This window comes from Scyliorhinus canicula, chromosome 4, assembly GCF_902713615.1.
Source record: "Scyliorhinus canicula chromosome 4, sScyCan1.1, whole genome shotgun sequence".
Taxonomy (NCBI): domain Eukaryota; kingdom Metazoa; phylum Chordata; class Chondrichthyes; order Carcharhiniformes; family Scyliorhinidae; genus Scyliorhinus; species Scyliorhinus canicula.
This window is the reverse complement of record NC_052149.1, coordinates 164,097,737-164,110,299: the sequence shown is the minus strand read 5'-3', so window position 1 is coordinate 164,110,299 and position 12,563 is coordinate 164,097,737. Positions and strand designations below refer to the sequence as shown.

Here is a 12,563-nt window from a genome sequence, read left to right as displayed (position 1 = left end):
GAGAAGGCGGGCCTTCATGAATAACCTCGGCCGCTACGGGAATTGAACCAGCGCTGCCGGCCTTGCTCTGCATCGTGAAGCAGCTGTCTCGTCAAGTGAGCTAAACCGGCCCCCAGGTTGTGGGAACCCATACATGTCAGTGACCCTACAATTGATTTACTGGCCTGATGGAGTGCACAACAAGTCAATGCGGCCATCCAAATCTGTGCCATCCTGCTTTTTATATTGGTACTAATGGCAGTGGTACTAGCAAAACATGGGCAGCACGGTAGCATTGTGGATAGCACAATTGCTTCACAGCTCCAGGGTCCCAGGTTCGATTCGGCTTGGATCACTGTCTGTGCGGAGTCGGCACATCCTCCCCGTGTGTGCGTGGGTTTCCTCCGGGTGCTCCGGTTTCCTCCCACAGTCCAAAGATGTGCAGGTTAGGTGGATTGGCCATGATAAATTGCCCTTAGTGTCCAAATTGCCCTTCGTGTTGGGTGGGGTTACTGGGTTATGGGGATAAGGTGGAGGTGTATGGTGCTCTTGCCAAGAGCCGGTGCAGACTCGATGGGCTGAATGGCCTCCTACACTGTAAATTCTATGATCTATGATTTTGGTGCCGCTTCATGCTCTTGTCCGGACCTGGAAAAATTCATCCACTTCGCTTCCAGTTTCCACCCCTCCATCACTTTCACCTGGTCCATCTCAGACACTTCCCTTCCTTGATCTTTCTGTCTCCATTTCTGGCAATAGTCTATCTACTAATATCCACAACAAGCCCACTGACTCCGACAGCTATCTGGACTACAGCTCTTCGCACCCTATACCCTGTAAGGACTCCATCCCTTTTTCTCAGCTCCTTCGCCTCCGTCGCATTGTTCCGATGATGTCACTTTCCAAAATGGTGCTTCGAATGTGTTCCTTCTTCCTCAACCGTGTTTCCTATCTACAGTTGTTGACAGGGCCCTCATCAACGTGCGGGACATCTCCCGGGCAACTACCCTCGCCCCCTCCTCTCCCTCCCAGAACTAGGATAGAGTCCCTCTCACATTTCACCCCACCAGCCTGTGTGTGGAAAGCATAATCCTCCGCCATTTTCGCTGACTCCAGCGTGGTGCCAGCACCAAACACATCTTCCCTTCACTCCCTCTGTCAGCATTCCGCAGAGACTGTTCCCTCTGAGATAATGTAGCCCACTCCTCCATCATACCCAACACCTCTCCCATCAGCCATCTCCCATGCAATCGCAGAAGGTGTGACACCTGCCCCTTTACATCTTCCATGTTTAACATCCCAGGCCCAAAACACTCATTCCAGGTTAAGTAGCATTTCACTTGCACCTCTTTCAATCTGGTCTGCTGCATTCGCTGTTCCCAATGTGGTCTCCTCTATATCTGAGAGTCCAAACGCAGACTGGGTGATTGCTTTGCTGAGCACCTTCGTCTGTGTGCATTCAGGACCCTGACCTTCCTGTTGCTTGCCATTTTAACACAAGACCGTGCTCCCATGCCCACATATCTGTCCTTGGCCTGCTGCAATGTTCCAGTGAAGCTCAACGCAAACTGGAGGAACAACATCTCGTCTTCCAGTTAGGCATGCTGCAACCTTCTGGTCTGAACATCGAATTCAACAAATTCAGATGATTCCACCTCACCTCGGCCCATTTGTTTTCATCCCATTTCATTTTAACTGTCTTTTACCCTTTCTGTCTGTCTCTCTCTCTCTCTCTTTCTCTTTCTTTCTTTCTGTCTTTCTTTCTTTCTCTCTCTCTCTCTCTCTCTCTCTCTCACCTTTTCTCTCTGGGGACTGCCATTAGCACTCTTTCCCCTTAGTTTCTGTGGCTATGACTCATCTTTCATTCTCACTCCACAGTATAAATATTTCCCACTTTCTCTGTCTTTTAGCTTTAGCAAAGGGTCATCTGGACTCAAAATGTTAGCTCGTTTCTTTCCCTACAGATGCTGCGCGACCTGGTGAGTCTTTCCAGCATTTTCTTTTTGGTTATCCATATACTTTACAAGTCACTTTTCAGGGAAGTATTCCAAATGTATTAATTACTGTACTCTTGTGAAGCCATAGTAGTGCCTCAGTTCAAGATTGAAACTGCTTATTATCAAACAGCTGGACAGAGAGCAATAACGATAACCATTTGGTTATCCAGGAGAACATTTTTTTTTTTCTTTAGAACTGCTGTCTGGTATTTGTGTCTCTGCATAAATGAGAGCACAAGTCTTTTTTTTTAAATCAGCGGTACTAACGACGAGCTGGTCACATTCGTTTACTCAGTCTGTCAGTAATTGCAGCTGCCTGCTGAGAATAACTTCAGTATTAAAGGTTAACACCATATGCCCTTGTAATTCTACTGCTAATAACTTGAAATTCTACTCGTACCATGCATTTGTAGTTCATGGCAGGAGAATATTACATAGAATTTACAGTAAAGCTGCAGTGCAGCCCATCGAGTCTGCACCGGCTCTTGGAATGAGCACCCTACCCAAGGTCAACACCTCCACCCTATCCCCATAACCCAGTAACCCCACCCAACACCAAGGGCAATTTTGGACACTGGGCAATTTATCATGGCCAATCCACCTAACCTGCACATCTTTGGACTGTGGGAGGAAATCGGAGCACCCGGAGGAAACCCACGCACACATGGGGAGGATGTGCAGACTCCGCACAAACAGTGACCCAAGCCAGGAATCGAACCTGGGACCCTGGAGCTGTGAAGCAATTGTGCTATCCACAATGCTACTGTGCTGCCCATAATAAATTTCACCACCTGCAGTGGTGGGATTTGAACCTGGGTCCCCAGAGAATTACCCTGCATCTCTCATTTACCAGTCCAGGGATAATACCACTACGCCACTGCCTCCCCTCTATTAGTTCAGGAGTTCCCTGCGGTTGGCTTTAATGAATCATGTTGTTTGTCTTGGACTTCCCTAACACCTTTGACAACCTGGTGCTGTTTTCCTTTGTTTGTCATAAGGTCCCTGACCAAAACTGGGGTATCGCTGCTGGGGTCAATTTAGCTCAGTTGGCTGGATGGTTGGTTCGTGATGCAGAGTGAGGCCAACAGCCTGTACCGGCTGAGGTTATTCCTGACGGCCTGCCTTCTCAACCTTGCCTCGTGCCTGAGATGTGGTGATCCTCTGATTAAATCACCACCAGTTAACTCTCCCTCTCAATGGGGAAAGCTCAATGGGGAAAGCAGCCTATGGCGGCTGGGACTATGGCGACTTTACTTTTATCATTGCTGGAATTCATGGTTCATCCTTTTGGCCTGTTAGCCTATGGATTTCCCAAGGTTCTGTCTGCTTGTACTATTACAGTGCTTCTTTGTATCAGTGACCTTGCCCATTGTGCAAACTGTACTTGCAATCTCAATCCTACTGATGTGCAATGACTGAATCATTGCATCTATATCTCCTAAATATCCATCAATAGGGCAATTTAAAAAAAAAAAAATCTTGATTACAAATCTAACTTGAATGCTGCTTCGTGTCTCTATGATCTTTGCCTTAATATGTCCCCTAACCATTGAATAATACCCATACATCTCCATTGCTAAAGTTTGCTCCAATTTGCAGCAGGGTAGCATGGTGGTTAGCATAAATGCTTCACAGCTCCAGAGTCCCAGGTTCGATTCCCGGCTGGGTCACTGTCTGTGTGGAGTCTGCACGTCCTCCCCCTGTTTGCGTGGGTTTCCTCCGGGTGCTCCGGTTTCCTCCCACAGTCCAAAGATGTGCAGGTTAGGTGGATTGGCCATGCTAAATTGCCCGTAGTGTCCTAATAAAGTAAGGTTAAGGCCTGTTCTATGTTCTAATAAACTCGATTGTCATTCATCCCATGTTGAAGAGTTTAAAAACTTCTCTCAAATAATACAAGGTTCACTGTTTCTCAACTTTCATTTCTTCTCTGGAGTTGTGGTCATATGGTATCATCTAGTCACTTTGTCACACCTTTCTTTCTATTTGGCTCTGTATTGAGGTCAACTAATTTGAGTATCTCGTCCTAATTCTTCCTTTGAATTTGAGCGTGGGAGCCCCCTGCTTCCCTTTGGTCTTTCCCATTTACATTAAAATCGCAATGAGTCGGTCAAAATCATCAACCATTCCTGCCAGCAGAATTGCATTGTCATCCACATGGTGAGTCGTTGTTGCGGCAGCAATGGAAGAATAGCTCCAAAATGATCTTGCCCATGTCTTTTATTCTTTCATGGAATGTGGGTGTCACTGGCAAGGCCAGCATTTGTTGCACACCCCTAGTGGCAGCACGGTGGCACAGTGGTGCACACTGCTGCCTCACAGGGCCAGGAACCCAGGTTCAATTCCCGCCTTGGGTGACCGTCTGTGTGGAGTTTGTGTGTTCTCCCCGTGTCTGCTTGGGTTTCCTCAGGGTGCTCGGTTTCCTCCCACAGCCCAAAAATGTGCAGATTAGGTGCATTGGCCATGATAAATTATCACTTAGTGTTCAAAAGGTTAGGTGGGGTTATTGGGTTACAGGGATAGGGTGGGATGTGGGTCTAGGTAGGGTGTTTTTTGAGAGAGGGTCAGTGCAGGCCCGATTGGTCAAATGGCCTCCTGCAGTGCAGTGATTCTATAAATGCCCTTGAACTGAGTGTTGGCTGGGCCATTTCAGAGGGCAGCTAGAAATCAACCACATTTTGGATCTAGAGTCACGTGTAGGCTGGACCAGGTTAAGGATGGCAGATTTACTTCTCAAAAGGACATGAGTGAACTAGATGGGTTTTTACAACAATCAATATTTCCATGATGACCATTACTGAGACATGCTTTAATTTCAGAGTTTATTAATTGAATTTGGTGGGATTCGAACCAGTGTCTCTTAGGCATTAGCCTGGGCCTCTGAATTACCAGTCCAGTGATATTACCACTATGCTCTCCCACTGTCCTGCCCTTGAGGAGGTGCTAGTGAGACACTGCTTTGAACTACTGCAATCCATGTGGTGTAGGTGTACCTGCCATGCTGTTAGGAAGAAAATTCCACGATTTTGACCCAGAGACAGTGAAGGAGCAGTGATATAGTTCTAAGTCAGGATGCTGTGGCTTGGAGGAGAACTTGCAGCCAGTGTAACCATGCATTTGCTGTCTTTGTCCTTCTAACTGATAAGGAAGCTGCTATCATAAGGACCTTGGTTAGTTGCTGTATTGCTTTTTGTTGATGGTACACACTGCTGCCCTGTGTCAGTGGTGGAAGGAGTGAATGGTGGTGGTGGATGGGATGCCAATCAAGCTGGATGGTGTTGAGCTGCTCGAGGGTTGTTGGAGAGCATTTATCCAAGCAAGTGGAGAGTATTCCATCACACTCTTGCTGAATGACTTGTAGATGGTGGCCAGGCTTTGGGGAGTCAGGAGGTGAGTTACTTGCTGCAGAATTCCCAGGTTCTGACCTGCTCTTGTAGCCATGGTATTTACATAGCTAGTCCAGTTTCTGGTCAATGGCAACCTCCAGGATGTTCGTGGAGGATTCAGTGGTGGTAATTTCATTGAATGTCAAGAGGGGATGGTTGGATTCTCTCTTGTTGGAGAAGGTCATTGTCTGGCACTTGTGTGCTATGAATGTTACTTGCCACTTGTCAGCCCAAGCCTTAATGTTGCTCATGTCTAGTTGCTTATGGGTATGACTGCTTCAGTATTTGAGGAGTTGTGAATGGTGCTGAATATTGTGCACCATTCATCGTCAGTGAACATCTCCACTTCTGATGACCTATTGGAGGAAAGTTCAGAAGCAGCGGAAGATGGCTTGTGCTAGGTATGACTCCAAACAGTAGAGAGTTCCCCCCTTTCCTTACTCCCGTTGACTCTTTGCCAGTTCTTGATGTTATACTTGGTCAAATGCTGCCTTGATGTCAAGGGCAATCACTCGCATTGCTGCACAAGATGTTGAAAGAGGAGAGCCAGAGTGAGGTCAACCCAACACGATTCACTCGCTTACGGGATGCAGAAGAGCCAACCATGGAAACTTGTGCAGAGTGGACAATGCCATATGCTGCACAACGGAACTGGCAGTATGTTTCAACTAAGGTGACCAATAACCCTGAAGAGTCTACTGGATGCTAACCCGCCTGTTTCCCTATCTGATGCCACAAAAACTGTGGAGATGTTCCGGGATTTCACACAAGCATGAAAATGTGTTTAGTTGTATTGGCGCACATTGGAAGATCACACGGTATGTAGAAGTAGGTTATGGAGTTAACTCTGGCAATGAAAAATCTTCTGCGAGATCAAGCCATTGTAAGGTGTGAGAAAAATAGAATCAAGACATTTTCCACAAATTCTGCTTTACTGTGTTTAAATTTAACATTTAAATCTTGTTTCTGACAGTCCATATCATTAATTCATACATAGGCATACATTAGTGGGGGAATGGGACATCCTCTGCTTTCATGGAGTTTTGCTTAACTTTAATTTGTGCGTGGAACCCCCTAGGTTTCAACTAATTTGGATCTTGCTGTATAAATTTGCTGAACTTGTCCTTGATACAGTTTACTCTTTAAGGATGCTTTCGCACTTCAACTTCCTTTATGAATATCTTTTAGGACTGTCCTTAGTTTTGGTTTTTGATTTGGAATAATTTTGCATTCTATCTCAGAAATCATCTGAAATATGCAATTTGGGAAGTAATGGGCAGTTTAGAACATAGAACATAGAACAGTACAGCACAGAACAGGCCCTTCGGCCCTCGATGTTGTGCCGAGCAATGATCACCCTACTCAAACCCATGTATCCACCCTATACCCGTAACCCACAACCCCCCCTTAACCTTACTTTTTAGGACACTACGGGCAATTTAGCATGGCCAATCTACCTAACCCGCACATCTTTGGACTGTGGGAGGAAACCGGAGCACCCGGAGGAAACCCACGCACACACGGGGAGGACGTGCAGACTCCACACAGACAGTGACCCAGTCGGGAACCGAACCTGGGACCCAGGAGCTGTGAAGCATTTATGCTAACCACCATGCTACCGTGTTTGCATTGTATAAGTTTGTAATTTTCTAATTGCACACATTGAGCAGTATCTTTAACTGCAATTTAGTCAGTGAATATCTATGACGTACATTTTCTCAGTAAATATTTAATATTGTATTTTGGACTTTAAGGCTGTAGCCAAGTTGATTTAAACATTTTAAAATTATAGCAATTGTTTGATTTTTTTCAATAGTGTGTGGTCAATAAATAATTTCTAATTTGGCATTTTTGCATAATGCAGGATTAGTACTTCACTGGAATCACACTAATTGAGAATGCCACAACTAACTTCCGTCTTTCAAAAGTTAGTTGTATCATGTACAAAATTCATTATTCATGCAAGTTCCAAATGTAATTACAATTTAAAAAAAAAAAAAATGTCTGCCTGTCTTTTTAAGTAAACCTCTGGTAACTTTACTGTTTGCCATAATTTGTCTGCAGTAATAAAGCGGTCAGCAAACAAAGATAAATTCTGTTCCTTTTCCAGGATCGAACTAGATTATATGACACTTTAAACATGCATTCACTGGAGAGTTCATTGATTGACATCATGAGAGCTGAACAGGACCCACTAAAAGGTAAATGAAAACTTCAAAGAAGTTGTGAAACTTTTACAATAGGCATTCTGCTTTAATAAATTACGGTTCGATGGTTACAGAAGACTATCTTCCACAAACATGATGTGGAGATGCCGGCGTTGGACTGGGGTGAGCACAGTAAGAAGTCTTACAACACCAGGTTAAAGTCCAACAGGTTTGTTTCAAACACGAGCTTTCGGAGCCTGAAGAATGATTCACCTAATTCACCTGAAGAAGGAGCCGTGCTCCGAAAGCTCGTGTTTGAAACAAACCTGTTGGACTTTAATCTGGTGTTGTAAGACTTCCACAAACATGAAAGGACTCCAGAATAATATGCTTTTCCATTAAGCATAACAATGCTAAAGTTTACAAAAAAGTATTTTTTAGTTTGAAGGTTTGATTGGGTGTCCTTCTGTGAGTAAACTTTCAAGTTTTTCTACCTTTCCTTGATATGCTACACATTATTTCACTCGTGGTTTACTGATGTGAAATTGACAATGGCAGTCTGAAGTAATATTTCCCCCTTTTTTCCCCCCTCCTATTGCCCCCCCTTCCTGTTGGAAAATACTTGGCACATGCCCATGGTGACACAGCTGAAGTAAGACTTTCAATGTTTTGTGTCAGTGAATCCCTTGATGACTGTTTAGTTAAGTAATTAACATTTGAATTGGCAGGTTTTAATTTGGGTGAAAACTTAATTGGGTTGTGGTATGTAACAATGATTTAGATTTTTAGATGGGTTGAATGGTCCATATGTGAATCTTCAAAATAATATAGGGAGATTAAGAAGAATTGTGTATAATCATATATTATATAAGCAACACTGACACAGATATGTGGAGGTAGAATTTCAACTTGCTGCCCAGGCACAAGACTAGTGTGTTAGTGTGGCAGATCAGCTCCTTGTTTACTTATTTCTGTTGAAACCAATGCAGGTATCAGAGCAGGTTGCTAATTTTCAAATTCAATTTTCATTATTCTAATGTCAAGCTGATAAAATAACCTATGGTACGGGCAGATTGGGGGGGGAGGGGGGAATCCTCTTCAGAGGTTCCCAGGTCAGGTTTGTACTGAAATTGCCCAGAACACAAACATCCCCATGGCAATTACGGGGATAGGGTAGATACGAGGGCTTGAGTAGGGTGCTCTTTGTAAGGGCCGGTGCAGACTCGATGGGCCGAATGATTAATTTATGGCCATTCAAATAATAGTCTGTCGTCTTGTTTTTGCTACCAAAGTGGATAATTTTGCTTTTATCCAAATTATACTGCATCTGCTATTCATTTGTCCACTCACTCAACTTGTCCAAATCACACTGAAGGATCTCTGCATCCTTCTTAGAGTTCACCCTCCCACCCATGTTGGTGCCATCTGCAAGTTTAGAGGTATTATATTTTGTTTCCTCAACTAAATCAATAGTCTATATTGTGACTAGCTGGGGTCCAAGCACCAATCCCTCGCGATACCCCACTAGTCAATATGAAAAAGACTTGTTAATTCCTACTCTTTCCTGTCTGTCAACCAGTTTTCTATCCATCTCAATACACTACCACTAATCCCATGCACTTTAATTTTACACGCTAATCTTTTATGCAAGACTTTGACAAATACCTTCTGAAAGTCGAATATACCACAACCACTGGCTCCCCTCGTTAACTCTACTAGTTACATTCTGGAAGAATTCCGGTAGATTTTCCGAGGGTGAACACAGGTGGTGAACTTGGACAATTCAAATAAATTATGCAAGAACAGTGGAGCAAAACTATTGGGTGATTTTAACTGGGCCTCAATAAATGTAACACAAGGTTACAAAAGGAAGTGCTTTTTAGCATCCATCCAAGCATTGCTTGATTTGTTTCTGGGAAATGAAGCAGGTCAAATAACACAAGATAAGGGAAACCGTTGGGAGAAATTACTGATCATGTCATTTTTCCATCAGTGAAAGAGTAGAATTGGACTGTAATGCTTCAAGAAGGTAACTCATCAACATCATTTGAGGGTAATTAGGGATGGGCAATAAATATCTAGGGATGAAGGAAAGAGCCCAAGTGTGAATAATGTATCTATAATGACGGTGCTGAGTAAACAATTGCAGTTTTTACAAATGATGGTAGAAATTAAAACGTGTTACAACTGCAAAAAATACATTTGTTCTGAAATGTCCTGCAGAACTCAGTGGTAACTTGTGTTGGTGTTAGTAGAGTCAGTTGAAGGACATCCCGAGCATGATCTAAATAGTCAGATATAAAGAGAACAAACAACAATACAGCATTGGAACTGGCCCTTCGGCCCTCCAAGCCTGTGCCGATCACGTGTCCTATCTAGATCAACCGCCTGTATTCTTCTATACCCCGTCTGTTCATGTGCCTATCCAGATGTCTTAAAGGTCGCTAACGTATCTGCCTCAACCACCTCATTTGGCAGTGCATTCCAGGCCACCCCCTGTGTTTAAAAAAAAAAAAAAAAAAATTTTTTTTTAAAACCCCCCAAAAAAACTTCCCCCACACATCTTCACTGAACCTTTCCCCCCTCACCTTGAACTTGTGCCCCCTTGTAATTGTCATTTCTGGGGGAAAGCCTCCCAAATGTTCACCCTATCTATACCTTTAATAATTTTATAAACATCTATCGAGTCGCCCCTCAGCCTCTGTCTCTCGAGGAGAACAATCCCAGTTTATTCAATCTCTCCTCATAGCTAATACCCTCCTTACCAGGCAACATCCTGGTAAACCTTTTCTGTACTCTCTCCAAAGCCTCTGTGTCCTTCTGATAGTGCAGTGACCAGAATTGGACACCATATTCCAAAAGTGGCCTAACCAACGTTTTATATAATTGTAGCATAATTGCTGAGCTTTCATACTCAATACCCCGTCCTATGAAGGCAAGCATGCCATATGCTTTCTTTACCACCATTTCCACCTGTGCTGCCAATTTTAAGGATCTGTGGACCTGCACGCCCAGGTCTCTGTGTATCTATGCTCCTGATGGTTGTGCCATTTATTTTATAGCTCCCACCTGAATTGGATCTACCAAACGCATTACCCTGCATTTGTCCGGGTTAAATTCCATCTGCCATTTCTCTGCCCAATTTTGCAGCCTATCTATATTCTGTTGTATTCTCTGACAATCTTCTTCACTATTTTTCAATCTTGGCATAATCCACAATCCACTAATCAGACGGTGTCTTCCAAGTCATTTATTTTATATATAAATAAATATATTTATATTTATATCTCGGTCCAGAACTGATCCCTGAGGAACACCACTAGTTACAGATCTCCGTTTGGAAAAACACCCTTCCACTGCTACCCTCTATCTTCTATGTCAAACCAGTTCTGGATCCATCCAGCTAGTTCACCCTTGACCTCATGTGATCTAATCTTTTGCATCAGCCTGCCATGAGGGACCTTATCAAATGCTTTACTAAAGTCCATGTAGACAACCTCAAAAAATTCAGTCAAATTAGTGAGACATGACCTCCCTTATACAAAACAATGCTGTCTGTCGCTAATAATACCATTCACTTCCAAATGTGCATAGATCCTAGCTCTGAGAATCTTTTCCAACAATTTCACTATCACTGACGTCAAGCTCACTGGCCTATAATTACCTGGATTATTCTTGCAACCCTTCTTAAATAACGGTACAACATTGGATATCGTCCAGTCCTCTGGGATCTTGCCTGTGGCCAGTGAGGACACTAAGATTTCTGCCCAGCGATTTCATCTCTTGCCTCCCTCAGTAATCTGAGATAGATACCATCTGGCCCTGGGGATTTGTCTACCTTAATGCTTTTTAACACACCTAACACTTCCTCATAATAACAACCTGTTCTAAAGTGTTTACACACCCCTCTGAGACACCACCAATCAACGTGTCCCTCTCCTTTGTGACTACCGATGCAAAATACTCATTAAGAACCTCATCTACTTCCTCTGATTCTACATTTCCCTCCTTTGTCCCTGAGTGGACCAATTCTTTCTCTAGCTACCCTCTTGTTCCTGATATATGTAAAAAATGCCTTGGGATTCTCCTTAATCCTGTCTGCCAAGGACATTATGTGAGCTTGTGTCTCCCACATGCCAAATGTGGATTTATCCTCAAACAGCCTCTCCCAAACACCAGCCTCCAAATGCTGCCTAATTTGTTTGGCACCTTAACCCTAGGACAACATTCGTCCTCTTCCATGAATATCCAAAAGCTTACGGAATTGTGGTCACTGTTCGCCACATGTTCTCCCACGGCAACTTTGATGACCTGGCCGGGCTCAGTTCCTAGTACTAGGTCCAATATAGACCCCTCTAGTCAGACTATCCACATATTGTTCCAAAAAACCCTCTTGGACACACTGAACAAATTCCTCACCATCCAGACCCCTAGCCCTAAGGGATTTCCAGTCAATATGAGGAAAATTAAAGTCCCCCACTACAAAAACCTTATTATTTCTACATCTATCCAGAATCTGCTTATATATCTGTTCTTCAACTTCCTGTGGGCTGTTGGGAGGCCTGTAGTACACCCCCATCATAGTGACTGCCCCCTTCCTGTTTCTGACTTCTACCCACAGTGCCTCGTTACTTGATTCTTCCATGATGTCCTCCCTCTGTCCAGCTGTAATATGTTCCCTAACCATCATTGCAACTCCCCCACCTCTTTTTTAACTTCCCCACTGTCTCACCTAAAATACCTATATCCTGGAATAGTTAGCTGCCAGTCCTGTCCCTTTTTTAACCAAGTCTCCGTTACAGCAACCACATCCAAGTTCTGCGCGTGAATCAAGGCTTTAAGTTCATCTGTCTTGCCTGTTACAGTACACTCCATGCACTGAAGCAGATACACTCCAGACCTCCAGGCCCACTGAGTTTGACCTCCCCAGCCTACCCTTCCTCTTAGCCAACCTGACCCTGGCACCATGCTTATCCCAACCTGACCCTGGTACCATGCTTATCCCCAGTCTCTACACTTGCTGGCTTACTGTCTCCCCCCCCCCCCCCCCCCCCCCC

The 12,563-nt window shown here is 44.0% G+C and overlaps 1 protein-coding gene across 2 annotated transcripts in view; it reads left to right on the top strand.

The window, feature by feature from the left end:
• cpeb4b (cytoplasmic polyadenylation element binding protein 4b) overlaps positions 1–12,563 on the top strand; it is a 147,369-nt gene that overhangs the window by 38,313 nt on the left and 96,493 nt on the right. For both annotated transcript variants that reach the window (XM_038795473.1, XM_038795472.1), the window contains exon 2: positions 7,470–7,560. In XM_038795473.1, coding sequence (XP_038651401.1) covers positions 7,470–7,560 — 91 coding nt within the window. The remainder of the gene's footprint in view (positions 1–7,469; positions 7,561–12,563) is intronic.